This window comes from Bombus pyrosoma, linkage group LG7 (genome assembly GCF_014825855.1).
Source record: "Bombus pyrosoma isolate SC7728 linkage group LG7, ASM1482585v1, whole genome shotgun sequence".
Taxonomy (NCBI): Eukaryota; Metazoa; Arthropoda; class Insecta; order Hymenoptera; family Apidae; genus Bombus; species Bombus pyrosoma.
In genome coordinates, this window is record NC_057776.1 from 5,356,459 (window position 1) to 5,375,021 (window position 18,563).

The 18,563-nt window shown below is 33.5% G+C and overlaps 2 protein-coding genes across 4 annotated transcripts in view; one reads left to right on the plus strand and one right to left on the minus strand.

Moving 5' to 3' along the window:
• Positions 1–148: 148 nt before the first annotated feature.
• Positions 149–2,121, plus strand: LOC122569544 (nurim homolog). Of its 3 annotated transcripts, XR_006317501.1 has the most exons (5): positions 149–444; positions 564–1,044; positions 1,126–1,354; positions 1,524–1,634; positions 1,988–2,121. XR_006317501.1 is itself a non-coding variant. In XM_043730736.1 (3 exons), the coding sequence occupies exons 1-3, from the start codon at positions 309–311 to the stop codon at positions 1,247–1,249; spliced, it is 741 nt and encodes a 246-aa protein (XP_043586671.1). In that variant the 5' UTR covers positions 149–308; the 3' UTR covers positions 1,250–1,400. The 3 variants fall into 3 exon arrangements, 1 of the variants encoding a protein (XP_043586671.1); XR_006317500.1 differs by lacking the exon at positions 1,988–2,121 and having other exon boundaries at positions 1,524–1,706; XM_043730736.1 differs by lacking the exons at positions 1,524–1,634; positions 1,988–2,121 and having other exon boundaries at positions 1,126–1,400.
• LOC122569533 (dynein axonemal heavy chain 6) overlaps positions 1,450–18,563 on the minus strand; it is a 19,181-nt gene continuing 2,067 nt past the window's right edge. The window contains exons 6-64 of the mRNA XM_043730697.1: positions 18,309–18,498; positions 18,091–18,232; positions 17,766–18,005; positions 17,395–17,551; positions 17,199–17,301; positions 16,890–17,073; positions 16,660–16,829; positions 16,172–16,573; positions 15,871–16,102; positions 15,647–15,796; positions 15,450–15,578; positions 14,679–15,359; positions 14,461–14,607; positions 14,222–14,398; positions 13,821–14,129; positions 13,555–13,665; positions 13,339–13,475; positions 13,064–13,254; positions 12,867–12,982; positions 12,626–12,771; positions 12,424–12,569; positions 12,211–12,343; positions 11,911–12,127; positions 11,703–11,837; positions 11,381–11,566; positions 11,100–11,301; positions 10,836–11,017; positions 10,537–10,760; positions 10,239–10,447; positions 9,908–10,163; positions 9,643–9,834; positions 9,341–9,565; positions 8,999–9,254; positions 8,735–8,925; positions 8,470–8,642; positions 8,172–8,355; positions 7,865–8,036; positions 7,620–7,781; positions 7,316–7,492; positions 7,039–7,235; positions 6,734–6,979; positions 6,402–6,639; positions 6,021–6,323; positions 5,754–5,939; positions 5,476–5,648; positions 5,012–5,372; positions 4,701–4,934; positions 4,470–4,610; positions 4,206–4,396; positions 3,680–4,125; positions 3,391–3,591; positions 3,211–3,309; positions 2,981–3,123; positions 2,729–2,899; positions 2,481–2,660; positions 2,243–2,338; positions 1,977–2,177; positions 1,774–1,891; positions 1,450–1,688 (exon numbers count right to left, since the gene is read on the minus strand). Of these exons, the coding sequence (XP_043586632.1) occupies positions 1,459–1,688; positions 1,774–1,891; positions 1,977–2,177; positions 2,243–2,338; positions 2,481–2,660; positions 2,729–2,899; positions 2,981–3,123; positions 3,211–3,309; positions 3,391–3,591; positions 3,680–4,125; positions 4,206–4,396; positions 4,470–4,610; positions 4,701–4,934; positions 5,012–5,372; positions 5,476–5,648; positions 5,754–5,939; positions 6,021–6,323; positions 6,402–6,639; positions 6,734–6,979; positions 7,039–7,235; positions 7,316–7,492; positions 7,620–7,781; positions 7,865–8,036; positions 8,172–8,355; positions 8,470–8,642; positions 8,735–8,925; positions 8,999–9,254; positions 9,341–9,565; positions 9,643–9,834; positions 9,908–10,163; positions 10,239–10,447; positions 10,537–10,760; positions 10,836–11,017; positions 11,100–11,301; positions 11,381–11,566; positions 11,703–11,837; positions 11,911–12,127; positions 12,211–12,343; positions 12,424–12,569; positions 12,626–12,771; positions 12,867–12,982; positions 13,064–13,254; positions 13,339–13,475; positions 13,555–13,665; positions 13,821–14,129; positions 14,222–14,398; positions 14,461–14,607; positions 14,679–15,359; positions 15,450–15,578; positions 15,647–15,796; positions 15,871–16,102; positions 16,172–16,573; positions 16,660–16,829; positions 16,890–17,073; positions 17,199–17,301; positions 17,395–17,551; positions 17,766–18,005; positions 18,091–18,232; positions 18,309–18,498 (11,891 nt within the window). The 3' untranslated portion in view covers positions 1,450–1,458. The remainder of the gene's footprint in view (positions 1,689–1,773; positions 1,892–1,976; positions 2,178–2,242; positions 2,339–2,480; positions 2,661–2,728; positions 2,900–2,980; positions 3,124–3,210; positions 3,310–3,390; positions 3,592–3,679; positions 4,126–4,205; positions 4,397–4,469; positions 4,611–4,700; positions 4,935–5,011; positions 5,373–5,475; positions 5,649–5,753; positions 5,940–6,020; positions 6,324–6,401; positions 6,640–6,733; positions 6,980–7,038; positions 7,236–7,315; positions 7,493–7,619; positions 7,782–7,864; positions 8,037–8,171; positions 8,356–8,469; positions 8,643–8,734; positions 8,926–8,998; positions 9,255–9,340; positions 9,566–9,642; positions 9,835–9,907; positions 10,164–10,238; positions 10,448–10,536; positions 10,761–10,835; positions 11,018–11,099; positions 11,302–11,380; positions 11,567–11,702; positions 11,838–11,910; positions 12,128–12,210; positions 12,344–12,423; positions 12,570–12,625; positions 12,772–12,866; positions 12,983–13,063; positions 13,255–13,338; positions 13,476–13,554; positions 13,666–13,820; positions 14,130–14,221; positions 14,399–14,460; positions 14,608–14,678; positions 15,360–15,449; positions 15,579–15,646; positions 15,797–15,870; positions 16,103–16,171; positions 16,574–16,659; positions 16,830–16,889; positions 17,074–17,198; positions 17,302–17,394; positions 17,552–17,765; positions 18,006–18,090; positions 18,233–18,308; positions 18,499–18,563) is intronic.

Below are 18,563 nucleotides of genomic sequence, written 5' to 3' on the forward strand. Positions count from 1 at the left end.
TTTACTGTATTCCATACACATATGTTATAACACGTCTAATGTAAATGACAAATATTTTAAAATAATATGAATTCGCGCCAGGAAACAATCTAGATGTCTCTTTGATAGTTTGAACAAAGATTCGTATCTAGTTTTTATAAATTTAATGATAATTATAAATTCTCTACAACTTTGTATATTTGTAAACAAGTGCAAGTTTTGATCAAGATATTATTGATAGATTATTCGTGTGCAGTTGTTAAATTTATAATGATTAGAATGTAAAATAATTATACACTATCTTAAGTAATTGTTAATTATTTATAAAAATGTTTGTAAAATGTATTAGTGTTGTTGTTTGTACTATTTGTTTTTTATACACCTTTTATATTTTAAGTAATTTGACATATTTTTTATCGAATGTGTCGAATAAAAATAAAGAAACGATTACTTCGTCAGAAAAGGGTAAATAATAACAACAATAAGAATTAGTAATATTTTAATTTTGTCGATTGAACAAACAATAGGGTACATAACAATTTATGTTTGCAATTCATATTTTGTTTTACAAAATTATGTTACAGATGAAGATACAGAGTCTGTATTATGGTTGCTAATAATAAACATGTCTCTATTAAGTATTTTCATGTTCCAACATTCACTTATGGCAAGTAATGTTGTGAAACATCTATTTTGCAAATTACATATGGATTATATGGAAAGAAGTATTTATAATGTTACTAGTGCTATGACTCTTCATTTATTATTTAATAAATGGCAAACTATTTCATCTATTGCATTATGGAATGTTAATATCTCTTTTAATAATGTTTTGTGGTTTACATTTACTGCTTTACATGTATTGGCTTGGTCAATAATTTATAGTGGATGTTTGATGATGGATATATCTGAATTAGTTGGAATAAAACAAGTATATTATAAGTTTTCATTTAGACCAAGTCCTATGCTAATGAAGTCAAAAGAATTGTTACGTTATTACTCACACATGAGACATCCAAGTTTTACAGGATTTCTTATTATTTTATGGGTATATCCTCATATGACGTAAGGCATATTCAAGATATCAATATTATAGTACTCGAACTGTTTATAATAAATAAATAACTGGTTTTTAATATTCTATAGATTAGACCGATTATTATTGGCTTTGATACTCTCAATTTACATGACCTTAATGTGGACTATTGACAAAGAAGATTACGATTATCATGCTAATCTTGTGAAGAGAAAACAAAGAGAATTATTCTGATTTTAACTTATACATACTAGTTTGCTTTATCAACTTTTGTGTTCATTACAATTAAGTTATATATTCAGTCGTTCTAACATTAGTTTAAAAGCTTTGTATTGTAAAGTATGTATATAACATAAATATAAATATATAGAATTACTTAAATTTATGTTTTTAATTATTACATCTCAATCATTAATTAGTATATCTGTTATGACATAGGAAATTTAATTTACAATTTCAATCAAAAGAGCCGTTCCTTTTAAAATCCAGTATGATTGTTCTTTTTCAGAAGCAAGTAGAACCGCAACAACAAAATTAGTACTATGTCCAGTTGTGGATAATACACCTGCCCGAACTGCTGTTTTATACAAAGGGCAAACATATCTTGAATCATCTTTTGGTAATTCTAATACTGGATTTATATGTAAAACTGGAAGAGATGGATTCATTTCACCTAAAATAGATCATTTATTTGCCTTTCGTGCATGATATATTATTTAAAGAGTAATATTTTCTGAAATTTTTTTCAAATTTTTTACCTATATTTGCGTCTACTAAAAGCATGGATCCAAAATCCCATCTACCAGCATCAATAAATAACCCATGTATTAAAACTCCATCTTCTGGTACTTGTAAGTTTTTATATACCTGTATTACCTAAGATATTATATCAATTATCTGAATGAATCATTCTTTTGTTGTGTAATATTTAATTGTGGTAAAATATTTATAATGATCAGACCTCCTTTTCAGCCTTTTTGTGCTCTATTTCAATATCTTCTTGATCAAGAACAACTTTGGTAGCAATAAAATCCAACTTTAGGTGATCTATAGGAATGTTATACTTTCTAGCACATGTTTGTAACATGCCAGTTAAAAATCCTTGCGGAAAGGATAAACCCGAAATCCAAAAAGAAATTGGCTTTATATCAATTAACCAAATCTGTAATGTATAATACTTACTAAACTAGTATAAACTATATAAAAAATATTTTACAATTGTTTTACTTGAATGAAGTCAATCCTTAGCTCTAAGTTCCTTATCCAGCTTCCTAAGGTCTTTAATGATGGATAGACATTTACATTATGCCACATTTGTGGTACCTAATTTGTGTAATATATAATAAGTATTAATAATATAATATTAAGAAAAATTTATAAAAATAATTTAAAGATATTAATATCAATTACACCATTGAAAATATTCTTTGACAAAAATTTAATTGGTCGAAAATTATTATAAAACCTGATTATTGACAAGAGCCACAAAGACGTTTTCTAATTCCTCAGACATAACAACAAAACCTTTGATGGCACGTTGTAAATTTTCTATTGATATATGTATCTTCTTCAGAAGTATATTATACCTATCAACCTCGTGAACAAGAACAGTACTTAAGGATGGAAGTCTTCCTATTGAATCTCTCTGTAATAATTTTATAATGACATCTGCTTTATAATTAATAGTAGTATAAAATGAACATTGTCAATTACTTTCAAGTGCTCTGGGTTACATTTTGTAATATCTATTTGCAATTGAATTCTATCCTTTATCATGTCAGCAATTTCATATGCTACATCTGAACTAGATTTATCTTGATCTGTGATAGATTCTTGTGGTTGTACTTCCAAAATGGTATTTAGTACAAATTGTGCTTCTTTTAACTAATATAATTATACAAATATTTTAATTTATCATAAGGATGTAAAGTCTTTCCTGTTCCTAACTTGACTGTCTTTGATTACCTGATAAGCAATATTTGCATTTTCATGCATTCCAAAAATTTCTGGATCATCAATTATAGGAAAAGTTTCTACAAAATCTTGATACTCTTGTAGGGTATTGTAAACAGGACAGTAATACTTCCCAGATGGCGAATAGACATAATCTGTGATTATTTATAATAATAATATATATTAATAATTATAGATATTGTAAGTTATTTTTAATTACAGTTTGTCTTTAAGTTACTCACTGATATCCAAAGATTTAGGAGAAAAGAAAATAGCTAAAATTGTTTTCATACATCTTAAGTCCCAACTGTCTGTAACCCTACCCCCATAAGTAATTTCACCTAAATTGAATATATAGTGAATGTTTAATGTATTTGATCCTTTCTAACAAAAGAAATCAATTTGAAATATGTTTTACACACCTGTAGTGTATATTAATGCATTCCAATGTATACGATCCTGGACACAAAATAATTTCAAATTTAGCAAACAACATTCTCTATCGCTGTCGTTAAATTCATACAGAATATTCCATCCTAGAGGTCCAAATTTTTTTCGTTCCTGAATAATTGCATGGAAAAAACAAATTCCGAATATAATTCGGCGCCAGCTTTCGCCTAAATCTGTACGCAAAAAGAAGAAATCCTAAATTCATTAGAATTAAATATATATTTTGCGTTTCGGATATTAATATAAGGAACTCTTTCTTACGATGATGTTCAAAATATTCTTCGTCCAATTCATGTAATGCTCTCTTGATATTGGCTTTCAGTCCTTTTGGTGGCTCATTCGTAACTTTTACGGAATTTTGAAGAACGGAAACTGGAAAAGCAGCACTCGGCATCGAACTCAGAAATAATCGAAAGTCATTATGAATTATTCCCTCTGGTTCCTCAGCAATCTCCAATATAAGTTGCTCCATGTTGATCATCCACGATACAGCTAGATGACAATTCTGTAAAAACACCCATCTACCTTCGATGGTACCTGCTCGTAGATGTCCTTCTGCAATGGGACCTTGGCCTTGACCTAAGGAAATGGAATCACATCTATCGGAAAAACCCATATCATGTGCGAATTTTTGAAAAGCACTGAAGGGATCTGATCCAGTTGTAAGTATGAAGATCAATGGTATTTTATTTGATGTATCTGCAAATCTGAAAATTTTCGATAAAAAATTCAATCTGTATAATTACGAAGTAATGCGATGTGGAACATACAACTTCTTTATACGTACAGAAGTTGCAATGTTGCCATAGGTGATTCTACAAATTTTGGCCCTAAATTGTTCGATACATAAGCTGTGATTGCAAAAATTAATACTTCCTCCTTCAATGATTTTATCAACATTAATTTTTCAATGTCGGTTAATATCTCATTCCAATTGTGGATAGCGATTGTTTGATTGGTAGGGATTATATTAATTTCCTACAAAAAGAAGAGTACTACAAAAATAAAACTATATTCATAATAGAAATAAAAATCAGAATGTAAAAATTACCTCCTTAAAATATCCAAGAGTTAACGGAATCTTCTTAAATGCGTCATTTAAAACATCTTTAAATTTTTCAAACGTATTAGCTAAATAATTAATCGAAGTCCACATTTTAGGCGTTAAAGACGGATAATTTGGAATTTCTTCCTATTTGAAACATTTACAAATCGATCGAAAAATATCAGTTACGAGTTACGTAAATAAATCATGGAAGAAAAAAAATAAATCATAACTTACCACGACAATTCGTGTTGGCCCTCGCAACATAAAATTCCATTGCGCCTGAGACACGATCTGCTCATTTATATGTACTGCAATATTAAGCATGAAACTAAATATCAACTTGTGTTTCTCAAATAGACCTCGTGAAACATTTGTGTAGATAGCTAATGTTATTTCATTCAATAAGGTCTGCAAACGCCGCTGCAAATCAGCCTCTTTTTCGGTAATTTCAATTACCGTGTTAAATAACTAATAAAATGTCGAAGAATGTTACAATATCGAATTATATATTTGCAGACTCGTAAATATATCGTGCAATTAATTACTTGACTAAAGTACTTTAACGAAAATTGGTACATGGGATCTATGTTTGCGAGGTTTGCAACTACGAAATACAAGACTGATCCACGATTCGCAACAGATCGATATTTTTCGCGCGCAACTGTGATCTTTTTCTCAGTCGCTTCACTTTCAATTAATCTCGTTGCAATAATTGCAGAAGTTTCTTTACTGTCATTTAAGGTTTCTATTAAGTCTTCATTGTCCAAAATATCATCGCCTGCACCGTATAACAATGTCAATATTCTGTCTTCGATACTTTGCAATTGACCTTTGTCGGCATTGATTTTTATTATTAAATCATTTCTCATTGTTTCCAAGTCTGGTCTTTCGAGACGTACCACATCTCTGCGTAAAGTTTAACGAGGTAAGGGATTTTGAGGTTGAATATACGTGTTGCGCGATTAAATATGTGTTACTAGATTAATACTACTAAAAACAGTGTACATACGCGAGTATCTGTTCTTCGAGGCCTGCCATAGTTACGGTAAAGTTAACTATTGTTACTTTAATACAGATCTCTGGTAAATAATGAGGATTCGCGATTTTCGTCGTAATGTATAATTTGAAATTACTGTCATACTCGACGTCTATATCGCCAAATCGTATCAGTGTCCTACCACCCTACATAATCGTATCAAATGATATTATTATAATTGTTATCTCGTACCACTTAAACTATTTAAAGATATCTGAATTATTTTAAAGTAGATGATGTATCGTATTTACTAAAATAAAGATTTGTTTAAGGAGGATAGGTTCCAAACTTGGGTCCAATACTTCTCCTACTTCTTGAATTAATACAGGAGTCCCAAGCCTTATGGACGCTTCCAGTATCCTCATTAAATGTGTATCCGTCAGCTTGCATATTTTTAAATTGTTTTCTTGTTCCATGTTCCGTATCCACCTATTTGCCTTAATGCAAATAGAATATTGCTGAGAAATGATATTAGATTCGAATAACTTAAAACATATTAGAAAAGTTGCTGCAATTACTTGCTCTTGGGGATCAATCATTAAAGGCCAACGACTAGCTTGCGTTACAAAGATCGCATTTTCTGTGCTAACTTTGTCTCGTGGTAAACCATACGTATTCCAGAGACGAATTTCATAAGCATCAACTAATATTGCAATGAGACTATAGTTCTCTGTAGTTTTAATATCGTAGTCTTTGCAACTGGATAACCAAGTTTGTATTAATTCCTCTCTGTACTCATTTGTAAAAGCACCTAGGTAAGCAAGGGCTCCAGCAGCTACCAATGTATCGCCAGTCAAGTTGACAATTTGCTTGTCAAAACCCTGAATATTTACAACATGAAAAAGAAATTGATAATAATTCATCATGTCGTGTTTTCTGAATCCAACTTTTTATCGTACGCGCGTTAATTCTTCCCATCGAACTCGTTCATCCACCAACGCAGATGTCAATCGTCCAGATCTATTCAATCTTGTTTCCGCTAATTCCATTTCAGCTTCTAATTTGTTTAAATTTTCTATCGCTGCATCGTATTGTTTCTGCAACTCCTTGATCTTATTTTCCACCGTAACGAGTTCTTGCTGTTTCAAAGCAAGAACTTCTTCTATCTCCCGCAATTCTTCTTCAGCTTTGTGCAATCTGTGTAATTAATCATTATTACAATTCCTCGTGTCCCATGCGTTATGAGAATTATCTATTTTGTTTTCTTAAGAACTATGAAGAAATAATCTACCTTTGTCGCTTTGGCTCGACCACCCTGTAGATTTTAGCATATCCATCCATTGCTCTCACCCAGATGCACATCGATCTACAAGCTTTACTTTGTCTAGCCACTAAATCTGGTCGAAATTCTGGATGTTGGACATATTCTTGTAACTTTTCTAAAAGTTTATCGCTTATGTCGTCCTTAGGATAAGCCATTAAGCGGTCAAGAAAATGTATGTCACCCAAGACTAATTTTGCGGTTGACCAATCTGTCCTAAGATAAAAATGTAACGTAACTAGTGGTATCACTTTCAACGATCCTATGAAACTCACTTTTCACCCAACAGTAAATTTACTGCTTCCATGACAAAACGCACTAGGTGAGGTGGTTTATGAAATACGCGAATTTCATTAATGTCACTTTTATTTAAAGCTTCTAATGCTTTCTGAGCTTCCAGTAAAGCCGGCATTGCTGCTTCCAAGTCTTGCCTAGCATCAGCTTCTAAAACCGCCGTTTCTTCGGCTTTCGCCTGATAAAAATAAAATTATATACTCGATAAATAAGATCATCTATTCGTTAAACTTTCTTTTCTTCATTTGTTACTCGTACTTTTGCTACTTCTTCTTCAGCCATTACGACATACTTCACTTTGTCACATTCGACTTGCTGCTTCGCAAGGATTCTCACCAGGTTCGATACTTCGTCGGTACTTGCTTTGAGCTTTGGGGCAAGAATTATCAATTGTTCCTTCATTACGCCAACCATCTCATTGGTTTCTCGCAATTTCTATCCAAGCAATTGTATTAATCAATTTAATATCCACTTAATTGTATTATAAATGTTAGTGAAGTTACATTTTTTCAAAGAAAGCATTTTAAACATTCAAAGGAATGTGGGATTATATAGTATTTACGTTGAGTCCATTGGCAATTTTACTTTTCAGCAACTCTATTTCTTTCTTCTTCCTTTCTAAAGTTGTTTGAAATAGCTTTAAAAGCTCTAAATAGCTGCTCGGTGTGGTATAATATCTTCGACGCATTTCTATGAAGAATCGAGCTGTTACTTCTTCTACGCTCTACAATTTTACATGATTTTCTTTCAAACCTCATACTTTCTAATGTTATTTTATGGTGAATCTACTGTAATGGCAAACGATACCTCATGGATCAAGACACACATGATACTAAGGTTAGTAAGCTTTCCTGAATCCTTTGGAACGATTGTGACCAATGAACTTTCTGCTACCGATAAAAGGGCATCATCCGGCCACTTTGTAAACCAATCAATGGTGCAACAATTTACCAATGAAGGGAACATACGACAGCGACGCCTATGAAGATAATAAAATATAATCTATATGATAAAAGATTATAAAATATAATCAATGGCTTCAGTAATAAGCAAAGGAGAGAGAGGTCAGTTATCATATACATACAAAGAATAATCGATTTTTTAAAGAACAGACCTAAAAGAGTCGCCTATAGGACTCATACAGATCATTAAGTGAAGTTGATTTCTAACTCTTCCAATGAAATATTGATAAATTGCGTCTCTGTTTCCTTCGTGAATCCCTGCTTGTTTCGCCGCAGGCCTGGTAGCTATGATAACTTTTTCGAGTTCATCTGCTTCGTACAAGTTTGGTACTTCGCCTGAAAATAATGTCTGTCGATGGTCATTACAGATTAAAGTTATTCAAACCGTCGAGTGACTTTTTTTGACGGTAATATTATTTGGAAGACGCATCAGAACTGTATTAACGCTACCTGTATTAAGTGTATTATTGATGTCTTCTAAAAATTCTTCTAGCACAATCTGAGTGTCGGTGAATAAAAACGTTGTATGTTTAGCCTCGGTACCTGGCTCGAAATAAAATCGGCGAAGATCTTCGTGCCATGAATTTTTATCGTACGTACGCGTAACTTCTATTTGATAACATCTTAAAGCATTCGACAGTTATGGTAGGCTTTTTGAACATATTGTTTCGATAGAAATAATTTGTGTAATTGAATAGTTAATGTTGGTACAAACTTGTAACCATTCAAATGAGATGCTAGTCTTGTCAGACTTTGCTTTCCCATTCCACCGACACCGATTAAAAGGCCATTGCCTCTTTCAGAACGAAGAATTCTTGCAAGCCTGCAGATGTGTTCTATAGCATCCATGAAGAAAATAATTCTCATGTCTTTTCCCACAGAGAAACGATAATCTTCCAAGTAATCCTGTGATATATATTTAAAGATATGAGCCAGGGAAATCAAATTGATATTAACATAAGCAGAGTATAGTAATTACCTCCAAAGTTCTTCTAACTTTTGAAATTTCCGTAAGCTCTTCGTAAATTCGTTGTTCCCTTGCTGCTCCGAAGGACATAAAGTCACCAAATAACAGTATCGGTGGTTTATCGATAATTTCTTCATCCGGAAGCCGCATCACTTCCATACCGAATGCGTTGACACATATGTTGTTTAGAAGTTTAAAGAAATAGCTCTTATCCTGAACGTTGATCAGTCGGTCGTGGAAAACACGAAGACATTCGTGACAAAAAAGCCTAAAGAATACAGAATATCTTTATCCTCTTCTTTTCATTACAAAATACTAACAGACGTCATGGCTGTAACAGTGTGACGATTATACCTGTACATTTCGATGGGTTGTTTAATGACCGCCGCGTCAACTTGCATGATACCTTGCACACATTTTGACAAATCCCGTAAATTAAAGATGTAATGGCTTTTTTCTGGCGTCGGCAAAAGATCCGTTGCGATTCTTTGATAAACATCGACTGCTGCGTTTACTATTCTATCGCCGATTTGTTTAACAGATTCTACAAAATCTTCCAGAAATCCGTTCATAATTGCCCTAAAAGGAATTCGTTTTATGTCGTGCGTGAAACAATTTTATATGATATAAAAAATTTACTATTGGGAAGGGTTTACTTGAAAATCCCTTTCAGAGAGAGTTCTATAGGGGCTGGGATAAATAGCATGGCAAAATGTCTCACAAATCTCGGTGTTAATGGATTTCTACCTCCTCCAGGAGGAGCGCACGCAACAGTGAAAACAACGTCTTCTATATGCTTCCAGAACAGCTTCTCCTTATCGTACATACCATGGAAATCTAGTAATTGTCTATGCCATTCGACAATTATGAATAATTTTGTGTCGAAAGAAATGTATTTGACGTTTAATATAATTAAAGTACCGTAATAGCTCGATCGGTGGTTGAGACCCGTATGTATCTAATTTGGGCATATTGACATCGTCGACAAATACACACACTCTTTTTCCAATGGGTGCCCCCAGCACGGTTCTTTTCCTTCTTTCCAATTTTAGTTCTAAAATCTCTTGCGTTCTGCCACTGCTGGTTTGAGCAGAGAAGATCAAATTGATCGGTATCCAAAGCTGACTATCTTCCAAATTATTTAACACAACTTTCGTTATTACCGATTTACCAACTCCTATAAATTATTCTTTCAATTAGAGCTATGAATCGTTTAGGAGAGAAAGTATAAAGGTCGTTAAATACTGCTAACCAGTATCTCCGGTAAAGAATACCGGTTTATTTATTCCGACTAATTTCTTCATTAAGTAACCAAATCGTACAGTATCGACAGTTGGTACTAGAATATCGAAAAATGGCACCTCACTGTCGTATATAAATTGTGGCATAATATCCGTCCAAGAATCCAATCGATGTTGTTGTACGTTTACATAAATCTCCCATAAATCTATCGACGGCAAACTGTATATCGGAACAAAACAGGAGAATAGTACGTTATTATATGTATAGAAACAAAAGAATACAAACGCTGTTTAATTTTGAGATTGTACAATGTATCTTCATCATCTTCAAATTGTTTTCTCACAAAAGCTTCGAACACGCTCCGAGAGGCGTCGTTAACGTTACCGCCAACGGCCCAAAGATAGGCAAAGACGAACGACTGAGCTAAAAATGTTCTAATTCGCCCCTTTTCCGTAGTTCTTTCTATCGCATCTGGTTCGTTTAAAATATATTCCAATATCGAACAAGTCATACTTGCTTTACTAATATCAACCTATTGGTAGATGGAACGACGATGGTGAAAAAATTATGTTTGCGATCGTTGTGTAAGACGAGACAAATTGTATACCTGTAGAATTGGGCAGACACAATTTTTCCTGCAGAATATCAATCCTTCTTCGAAATATTTTTCGAAGAGTTCGATGATCTGTAATCGATGTTCGTTTCTTACGATAGCATCAGAAAGTGTATCTAACCATGATTTCACGTAAGGCATCCACTTTAACTCTGTAGGATCGACATACACCATTCCTTAAAATATAAGAATTGAAAGTTAAAACACGTAAACATAAAATCGGTGATTAAATAAATGATAAAATGCTGATCTCCGAACCACAACGACTGACGGTAGCAGGCGATGCCTGGGCAAGATCCATAACTTCGAATAACATACGCATATAAGGAGTGAATTTAATTCTTTCAGAGTTAGCCAGACACAACATTTTATTATCATCTAACACGGTGTTCATATTTTCTATCCATACGGCATCGACGGGTCCGTCGCACACAATCCATTGATGGTCTTCCGTGGTAAACTGAACAATGAAAATGAGATTTATTAAATTTTCGTAAAAGCATTCCTTTGCTTTTGCTCGGGCCAGGATTCCTACTAACGGAACATGCGTGACGAACTGTAAAGCCGATTAAACCATCTTGCCATTCGTTGGTCATTATATCTACTTTTCCATATAATTCTCCGATCGTAACTGCTTTCGGATTGATTAGATACATGTGAACTGGCTGATAACACGGTCCAGGTATACCCATTTCATACAGTCGACTGTAAGTATTCGCAAGAGTCTGAAATAAAAAACTGTTATTTAATAGCTCTTGTATTTGTCAAAGAAGTAATATATAATATAAAAAAATAAAAATAATATCTTGACAAAAATTATACCATTTACAATATAAAGAAGCGAACTATTATTCGACCTACTCTCAGAACTGTCGTTTTTCCAGAACCAGTTGGACCAACTAACATCACTCCATGCCTCACTTGCAAACATTCATGCAGTTGAGTAATTTTCTTCAAAATGCAAGCTTCTGGCTGTAAACCGGCTTCTTTCATTATCTATAAAAATTATGTTATGTAGTTGGGGCTTGTTATATGGATGTGATTAAAAATACCATTAATTATAAATTACTTCGATAGCTGTGTCCCGTAGGATACCGTATTCTTCCTCCGGAATCTCAATGCCTGGAAAGAGATCTCCTACGATACCTTCGAACAGTTCAGCGTCATCACGTAAAAACTTCGGTATATTACTCTCGCGCAAGGCTCTAATTAAAACAACGTCCTCTGGTTTATCAGGATTATTTCGTTTAAGACTACCAGCCATTACCAATACGCTTTTTACAGCCCTTTAAAAATGAGGAAATAATTCGATGTTAATTGATACTAAACAACATATAGCTATTGAAATTGCAACAACATTAATAGATACCTCATTCCGAAATCATAATGATCCTGCTGGGAAAGTTGTTCGCTGCTAAGTGTATACATCAGAGTCATTTTTTGCGATAACGATTTTGACGATTCGAACCCTTCTGAATATAGCGTAACTTCAGCAATAAGTTCTACGAAAAGACACTAATTTTGTATCGTTTAAAAATATCTAGATCAACAGGAGTTGACTATATTACTACTATAATCGTACTATAATCTGGAACCATCATAGCGAATGGTCGGAATAGTGCTTTTAAATTGTCTGGTAATTCCGTACGACCAGCATATCCTGGATTCATAGTGATGAAAGTTGCGCAAGACATCACCAATTTGATCATTCTTCCTTCGAACATGAATCTAAAAGGTAAAAGGACATTTAGATTTATTTAAACATTACAGCTGAAACAACTTACTCGGTGGCTCTAGCAATTTTAGCATTTCTGATAGTAATTAGTTGCTGAGCTATTACGGAAAGCACTTCTATATCTATTCTATTAAATTCGTCGAAACAGCACCAGGCTCCAGAAGTTGCCAAGCCAGAAAAGAATCTACCCATCATCTGTGGGACGCAATTTTCCCGTTGTAGTTATCTTTAGTTGTTTCAATTTTCAAGCGACTGCCACGAAAATGAATAAGCGATAATATTTGGCGTACTCTATAATCGAGTCCTTCCGAACAATTGAACACAACACACTGAACAGCGACTGCTTTGGCTAAATCCTTCGTCGTTTCCGTTTTCCCAGTACCTGCAGGTCCTGCAGGAGCACCACCTATTGAATAATATTTGTAAATACGTATCCTCAGTTTTTTGAAAAATTAACGTGCAATTCTGCTTTAATATTCATTAATACCTAAATCTAACTGAAGAGCACCCATAAGGCACAAATAACATTTATCCGTTAGAGGAGTTATGACAAGCCTCTTTTGAGCACCAAGATATTCATACCCGTAAAGATATTTAGAGTTACTCATACGTGTTAAACAATTGTCGAGTTCTTCATCCCAGTAATAACGTAACGCTTTTAGCCAATCAAAGCTTGTACTATAATATAAGTAATCGGTTGTTGGAAAATGGTTCTAACATATGGTTCTTTGAATTAAAAAATTGTTACGTTTCAATTTTCACCTTGACATTACTCTATTTTCAACCAAAGTCGTAACGATGTCTCTGGCGTGCACATCTATCGTTACCAAATTAATTATAACATCGCGTATCAATTGTGGCAATTCTTTCCTTACCATTGTCGCCAATTCATTTAAATCCTGTAATACAGCAAAAGGAAAGGTTGTCTCATATAAATTTTTAATATAAGTTTTACAGAGACACATAGGTATACTGAACTGCGAAACATTTCTGTTCGAACGCTTTCATCTTCTCAATCACATTCTCAGTAGAATCTAAGATAATGTGGATATCTCGGGTCCAGAATATTTGGCATACAGCAAGGATTATCTGGGGAAGGTAAAAAGAAAACAAGTACATAATTTTATTAATCATATTTTATTTTACGCCTTATTTTACTTTTATTTTCATTAAGAAGTTCGCGTCGTAAAAAATATTTCGAAACAAGACTTATTGTAAATTACTGTAGAAATAAAGCATGTAACCTGAGAAGGATGCATATACAGAAATTGCTCTCGCCCTTTCTCGGCCAAGTCTTTTATTCCCTCTTTCATTCTTCTCCTTAATATCGAAAACATAGATTCCTCGACTCGACCTAGCCAATCTTCGACATTACCTCTTGCTCTCAAACCTTTTCCAAGCGGAACTTTTTCACCTTCCGGTGAGATCATAGCAACTATATCTGTCGTTAGTACTATTTCACCGGATTCATTTTCTTTCATTGCAAATTCCAGTCTGTATATCGCATCAAAACATTTCTGCAAATGTCTTTGTACCGCATGTGGATTCTTTGTCTACCGTGCAATAGTTGGTATTTTAGTAAGCGTTTCAATGTGAAACATAATGTTGATTAATACTTTTAACTTTTCCCTTGTTTCATCGATACCTGAGCTAAAATTTCTAAAAGTTCGTCATTCGATAAGAAGAAGAATCTTGGGAACGCTACCCGTTTCGTTTCAAGATATGCTTCCAAACATTTCATTACTTCGTCTAACATTCGGTTATTCTCTTCAAATTGTTCTAATAATCCTGGTTGTGTGCCAGCTGGCATAGCCAAAGGCGCCTAAAAATTTTCGATGTCGCAATCAAACGTTACCAATCGAATTGATGAAATTAGCGACAAACCTTATGAGTCCGTCTCATAAGATCTTTCCAAAACCTGTCAACCTCGATAAAAAGTTTTGCTTCCATAGGTAACTGTCGCTGAATGTCCGGAGCTGAAAATATTGCTTCCAGATACAACCATTGCTGTTGCAAGTATTGCCACGCTTCCTACAGCAAACATATTTCATGAATTAGCTAGATATCTGAAAATTCTATCATATTTAAAAAGATATTCGTACCAAGGTAACCGTAAATAAATCCAATTTTTCTACCCACTCTTCGACCACAGGTCGAATGGGACCGACGTGACGAGATGCGTTGATAGTTTGTAAATTAATGTTACTTTCGTCCATTGCGGTCTGAATTTCTTCGAGACTACCTATGATGAAAACATCTTTTCCCTCTCGGTAGGGTACAATAATAAATTTAAGATCTTCCCATGTATCTATGACTTTCTTTAACATATTTTCTAAGTTAGCTTCGGAGCTTGCTGCGGCAGCAACTTCCATTAATTCCTGAGGTTTCAAGAAAGCACCGAGCTCTTTCATTCGAGTCCAAGTTTTCTTCTCATCGGGTTTGAAAGTATAGTTCAATATTTTCTCAATCTTCTCCCAATGTCTATCTTTTAAGTCTGGATTTCTCAAGTAACCAAGAATCGGTAACTTATTTCTTATTAATTCAACATTCTCCTTCAAGTTCGGTACAATTTTATTCGGTGGTAAGCCTCTCTCTAACTGAATTATGTGTTTCATGGTACGCATTGTAACCGCAGTGATCTCTTCGACGTCTAAGGTATCGAACTCGGCGGTATACCATTCGTGAATAGCATATTCCCAAGAAGTTAAGCTTTCCCATAATAAAGTACGTAACTTCAATTCGTTCATTACTTGGTCTAAACTGTCGAACCTCGTTTGTTCGAGCTTTTTGAGATGAAAAAAATAAAATATTATTAATTGTATAATGTATTCCACTACAGGAAGCTAATAAAATTTAATAACTTGACGCGGTACCTTGAATGTCCTTTGATGGGCACGGTATTCTTCCGCCTTAGTTGCACAGGCAGCTAATCGTTTATCGAGTTCTTTCAAAGTATTCAAACAGGCGTCAACGTCGCTTTCATAATCCAATAGCCAAGGTTGCTGTAAAAGCGATAACATAGATAATAGTAAAACAGAAATTGCGAAACATATGTTTGATCAGATTGTACCATTATTTCATCGTGAATTTCTGATATTTCTTCGTTCAATGCTGTGATATCCTTCTGAAGCTGAGAATCGAATTTGTTTATTAGCTTTGGCCTCTCTTCTAATCTATTTTCTACGACTAACCGCAAACTAGTAAAATGACTTCCAATGCCCTGTTTTCGCAAATATAAAGTTTTTGTTAATGTTATATATCTGTAAGAGGATTGTAAAATCATTTGGTCGTTACCAAATAATTTGCCATGTCCATCGACGGTATAGGAAAGGCAAATTCTTCCATTGTATCGTACAGCTCTTTCACGTAATCTAACTGAGATTCCATGCCATCTACACTTTGTTGAGCTTGGTCTACAAACTTTATGTATGCAACATATTCTTCAGTTGTCATAGGAACTGTTTCCAGATAATTGATAGCGTCAATCGCTTGCGTTAATAAAGCGTCAACTCGACTTTTTCCTAGTCTAATAGCGTGTATTAGAACCAATACTATACACTGTACAATGACGTAAAAATATCTTCTTTACATTTACCCAGGCATAACAGCTTCAATAACACTTAATTTCCCTCTGGGAGCAGTTTCAGCAGCATCTTTAAATCGTTCGAGTTGAATGAAAAAGAGACCGAATGGCTGAAAATCGATTACATTATTGATCAGATCTACTTCTTTCTTGTAACGAACGCTCCATTCTCGAAATAATTTAACATCTCGATTGTCTCGGATAATATCTTCGTCAAACGTCATGTCTTCGTAATAAAACTGTTTGATCTGATTGAATCGTTGGCAATAACGTTTTATCGCGGCTAAATTCTTCTCAAAAATTTCCTTCAATTCCGTCTTAAAAGCTAGTGTGGCCGGATCTTGTTCCAAGACTTTCTGAACTTCTGGAGGGTAACCGCAAATACGCTCTTCTATCTTATGATTGATCATGGGCCTCGAATAATTGAAAACGAAATATAAAACCTTACGACTTGAAGAAACTATTTCATAAATTACTTCTATGAAAGCTAGCGTTTGTACCTCGTGAAAGAATGGAAGAAGGGATCGGACAACAAAGGTTTAATAGCATATAAGTTCTCCTCCCACATAGTTTGTATAGTTCTTATTACGAAAAGGAAAATACTTTCGGACGGATCCATTATAATTTCTGAAGTTGGTAAAATAAGCAAATCCACGACCCAATATGGCAACTAAAAAACAGTCTTTTTAAGTACTTACATGCTACTCTTAATAACTATCATGTTTTATACCTGAATACGATGCGATGGTGGGCGATTTTCTTTTAACGGAAGATCAATTATATCGTTATCTATTGATTCATCATTCGGTAAGAATTCCGTATAAATCTTTAAGAGTTGTATAAATTCTCGATAAGTATTTAATAAAAGATCATGCATCATATTTGTTTGCATATAATCAACCAAATGAATGAAGCTGAATAATAAAATAGTTTTTCATCGTCAAAATTTATTTTCCATATATATATATATATATATATATTTGTACGAAGGATAAAATATTCATGAAAACTTTAATATCATTTTTAAACAATGGCTTACCAAGACAACCTGTAACACTTTTCTCTCTTTCGTGCTTGTTCGATGTAACTCATTTTAAGAATACCATCTTTCGGCATTTTGAATTTCGCAACGCCGAATTCACCTGTTACGACGGCAAATTATATAAGATTAGAAAATACATTCTAAGTGATGAGAGAAAATATAAAACATCTACATGCCCCTTCCAAAATACTACCAAGTTTTCCATACGCAGTTTGCTCTATAGTTATATTGGAATCATCGGGAGTATATCCAGCCTTTAATAAAGCACCGAGGCAAGCATTATTTACAATATCTATTGCTAATCTTCTAAACTCATCTAACTTATTTCTAAGCAGTTCTAGTTTTGTAAACTGTAAATAAATATTTTAAAGATTATATGATATTTATTACAGATACACGCATACATATACATATATCAGGATGGCTTTTGTTTTCGATATTAACGTTTTCCATCTGTATAAAATCTTATCTGTTCAAAATAATCAATCATCTATACCTAATACCATCCTAGTGTATATAATACTTTTTTTAAAGAAATCTTTTTTTGAAACAGCCGATACATACCTGTTTTTCTACAAAATAAAAAAGTAAGATCTTCTCAAGAATAGAGTTGTCAAAGAAACTCGAATCAAGGAAAATGGAGCACATTGATTTAATTTCTAACAGTGCCTTACTAAGAATCGAATCCGATACAAACAGATTTTCCTTTAAATAATTCTTTGCCATAACAAATTTCTTATAACTGACTGACTTTTTCCAAACGTACAAAGCTTTCCACATTCGAAACATAATGAATGTCCTTATCTAGAAATATAAATCGTAAAAATATCGAAAAATGAGAAAAACGGTGATAGAATAAATAAAAAAGATTCAGAAGACAAATACATACTTTCAATAATTTTAAGTAAAAAATATATTCTCTTTCCCAATGTTCGATAGGAGTAAAACTCATTTCGTCTGGACTATACTGAGTTACACCACTGGCACTGATGGTCATATAAGTTTTACCTACATCCTTATATTGAACAACCCTAAAAAATATTATTGGGAATTATCCATGCGTTCCTGAAAGTTTTCCGTGACCAGAAACACAAAAGAGCTATTCACTTTAAAGCGTAAGGCGTAAAATATTTCGATGATCGACCCACAGCGTAAATCATATAGAAAAATCCTACTTTGGGATCCTCTCGTAATTGTCGAATTAACTCTAACTGATCAATAAACCTAGGAGCATCAAAATCTGTTTCCTTTTTATATTTTTGAAAAGCCCATGAAATTGTTTCCTTTGATTCAACACCTATTTCGCAAAAAATGACAAATTAATAGAAATATTCGTTGAAAATAAAGTTACGAGACAAGCCA

Excerpts from the sequence above, each read along its gene's own strand:
- LOC122569544 (XM_043730736.1), top strand. The coding sequence starts at position 309 with ATGTTTGTAAAATGTATTAGTGTTGTTGTTTGTACTATTTGTTTTTTA. Across the intron at positions 445-563 it reads GATTACTTCGTCAGAAAAGG|ATGAAGATACAGAGTCTGTA; the intron begins GTAAATAATAAC and ends ATTATGTTACAG. Across the intron at positions 1,045-1,125 it reads TGGGTATATCCTCATATGAC|ATTAGACCGATTATTATTGG; the intron begins GTAAGGCATATT and ends AATATTCTATAG.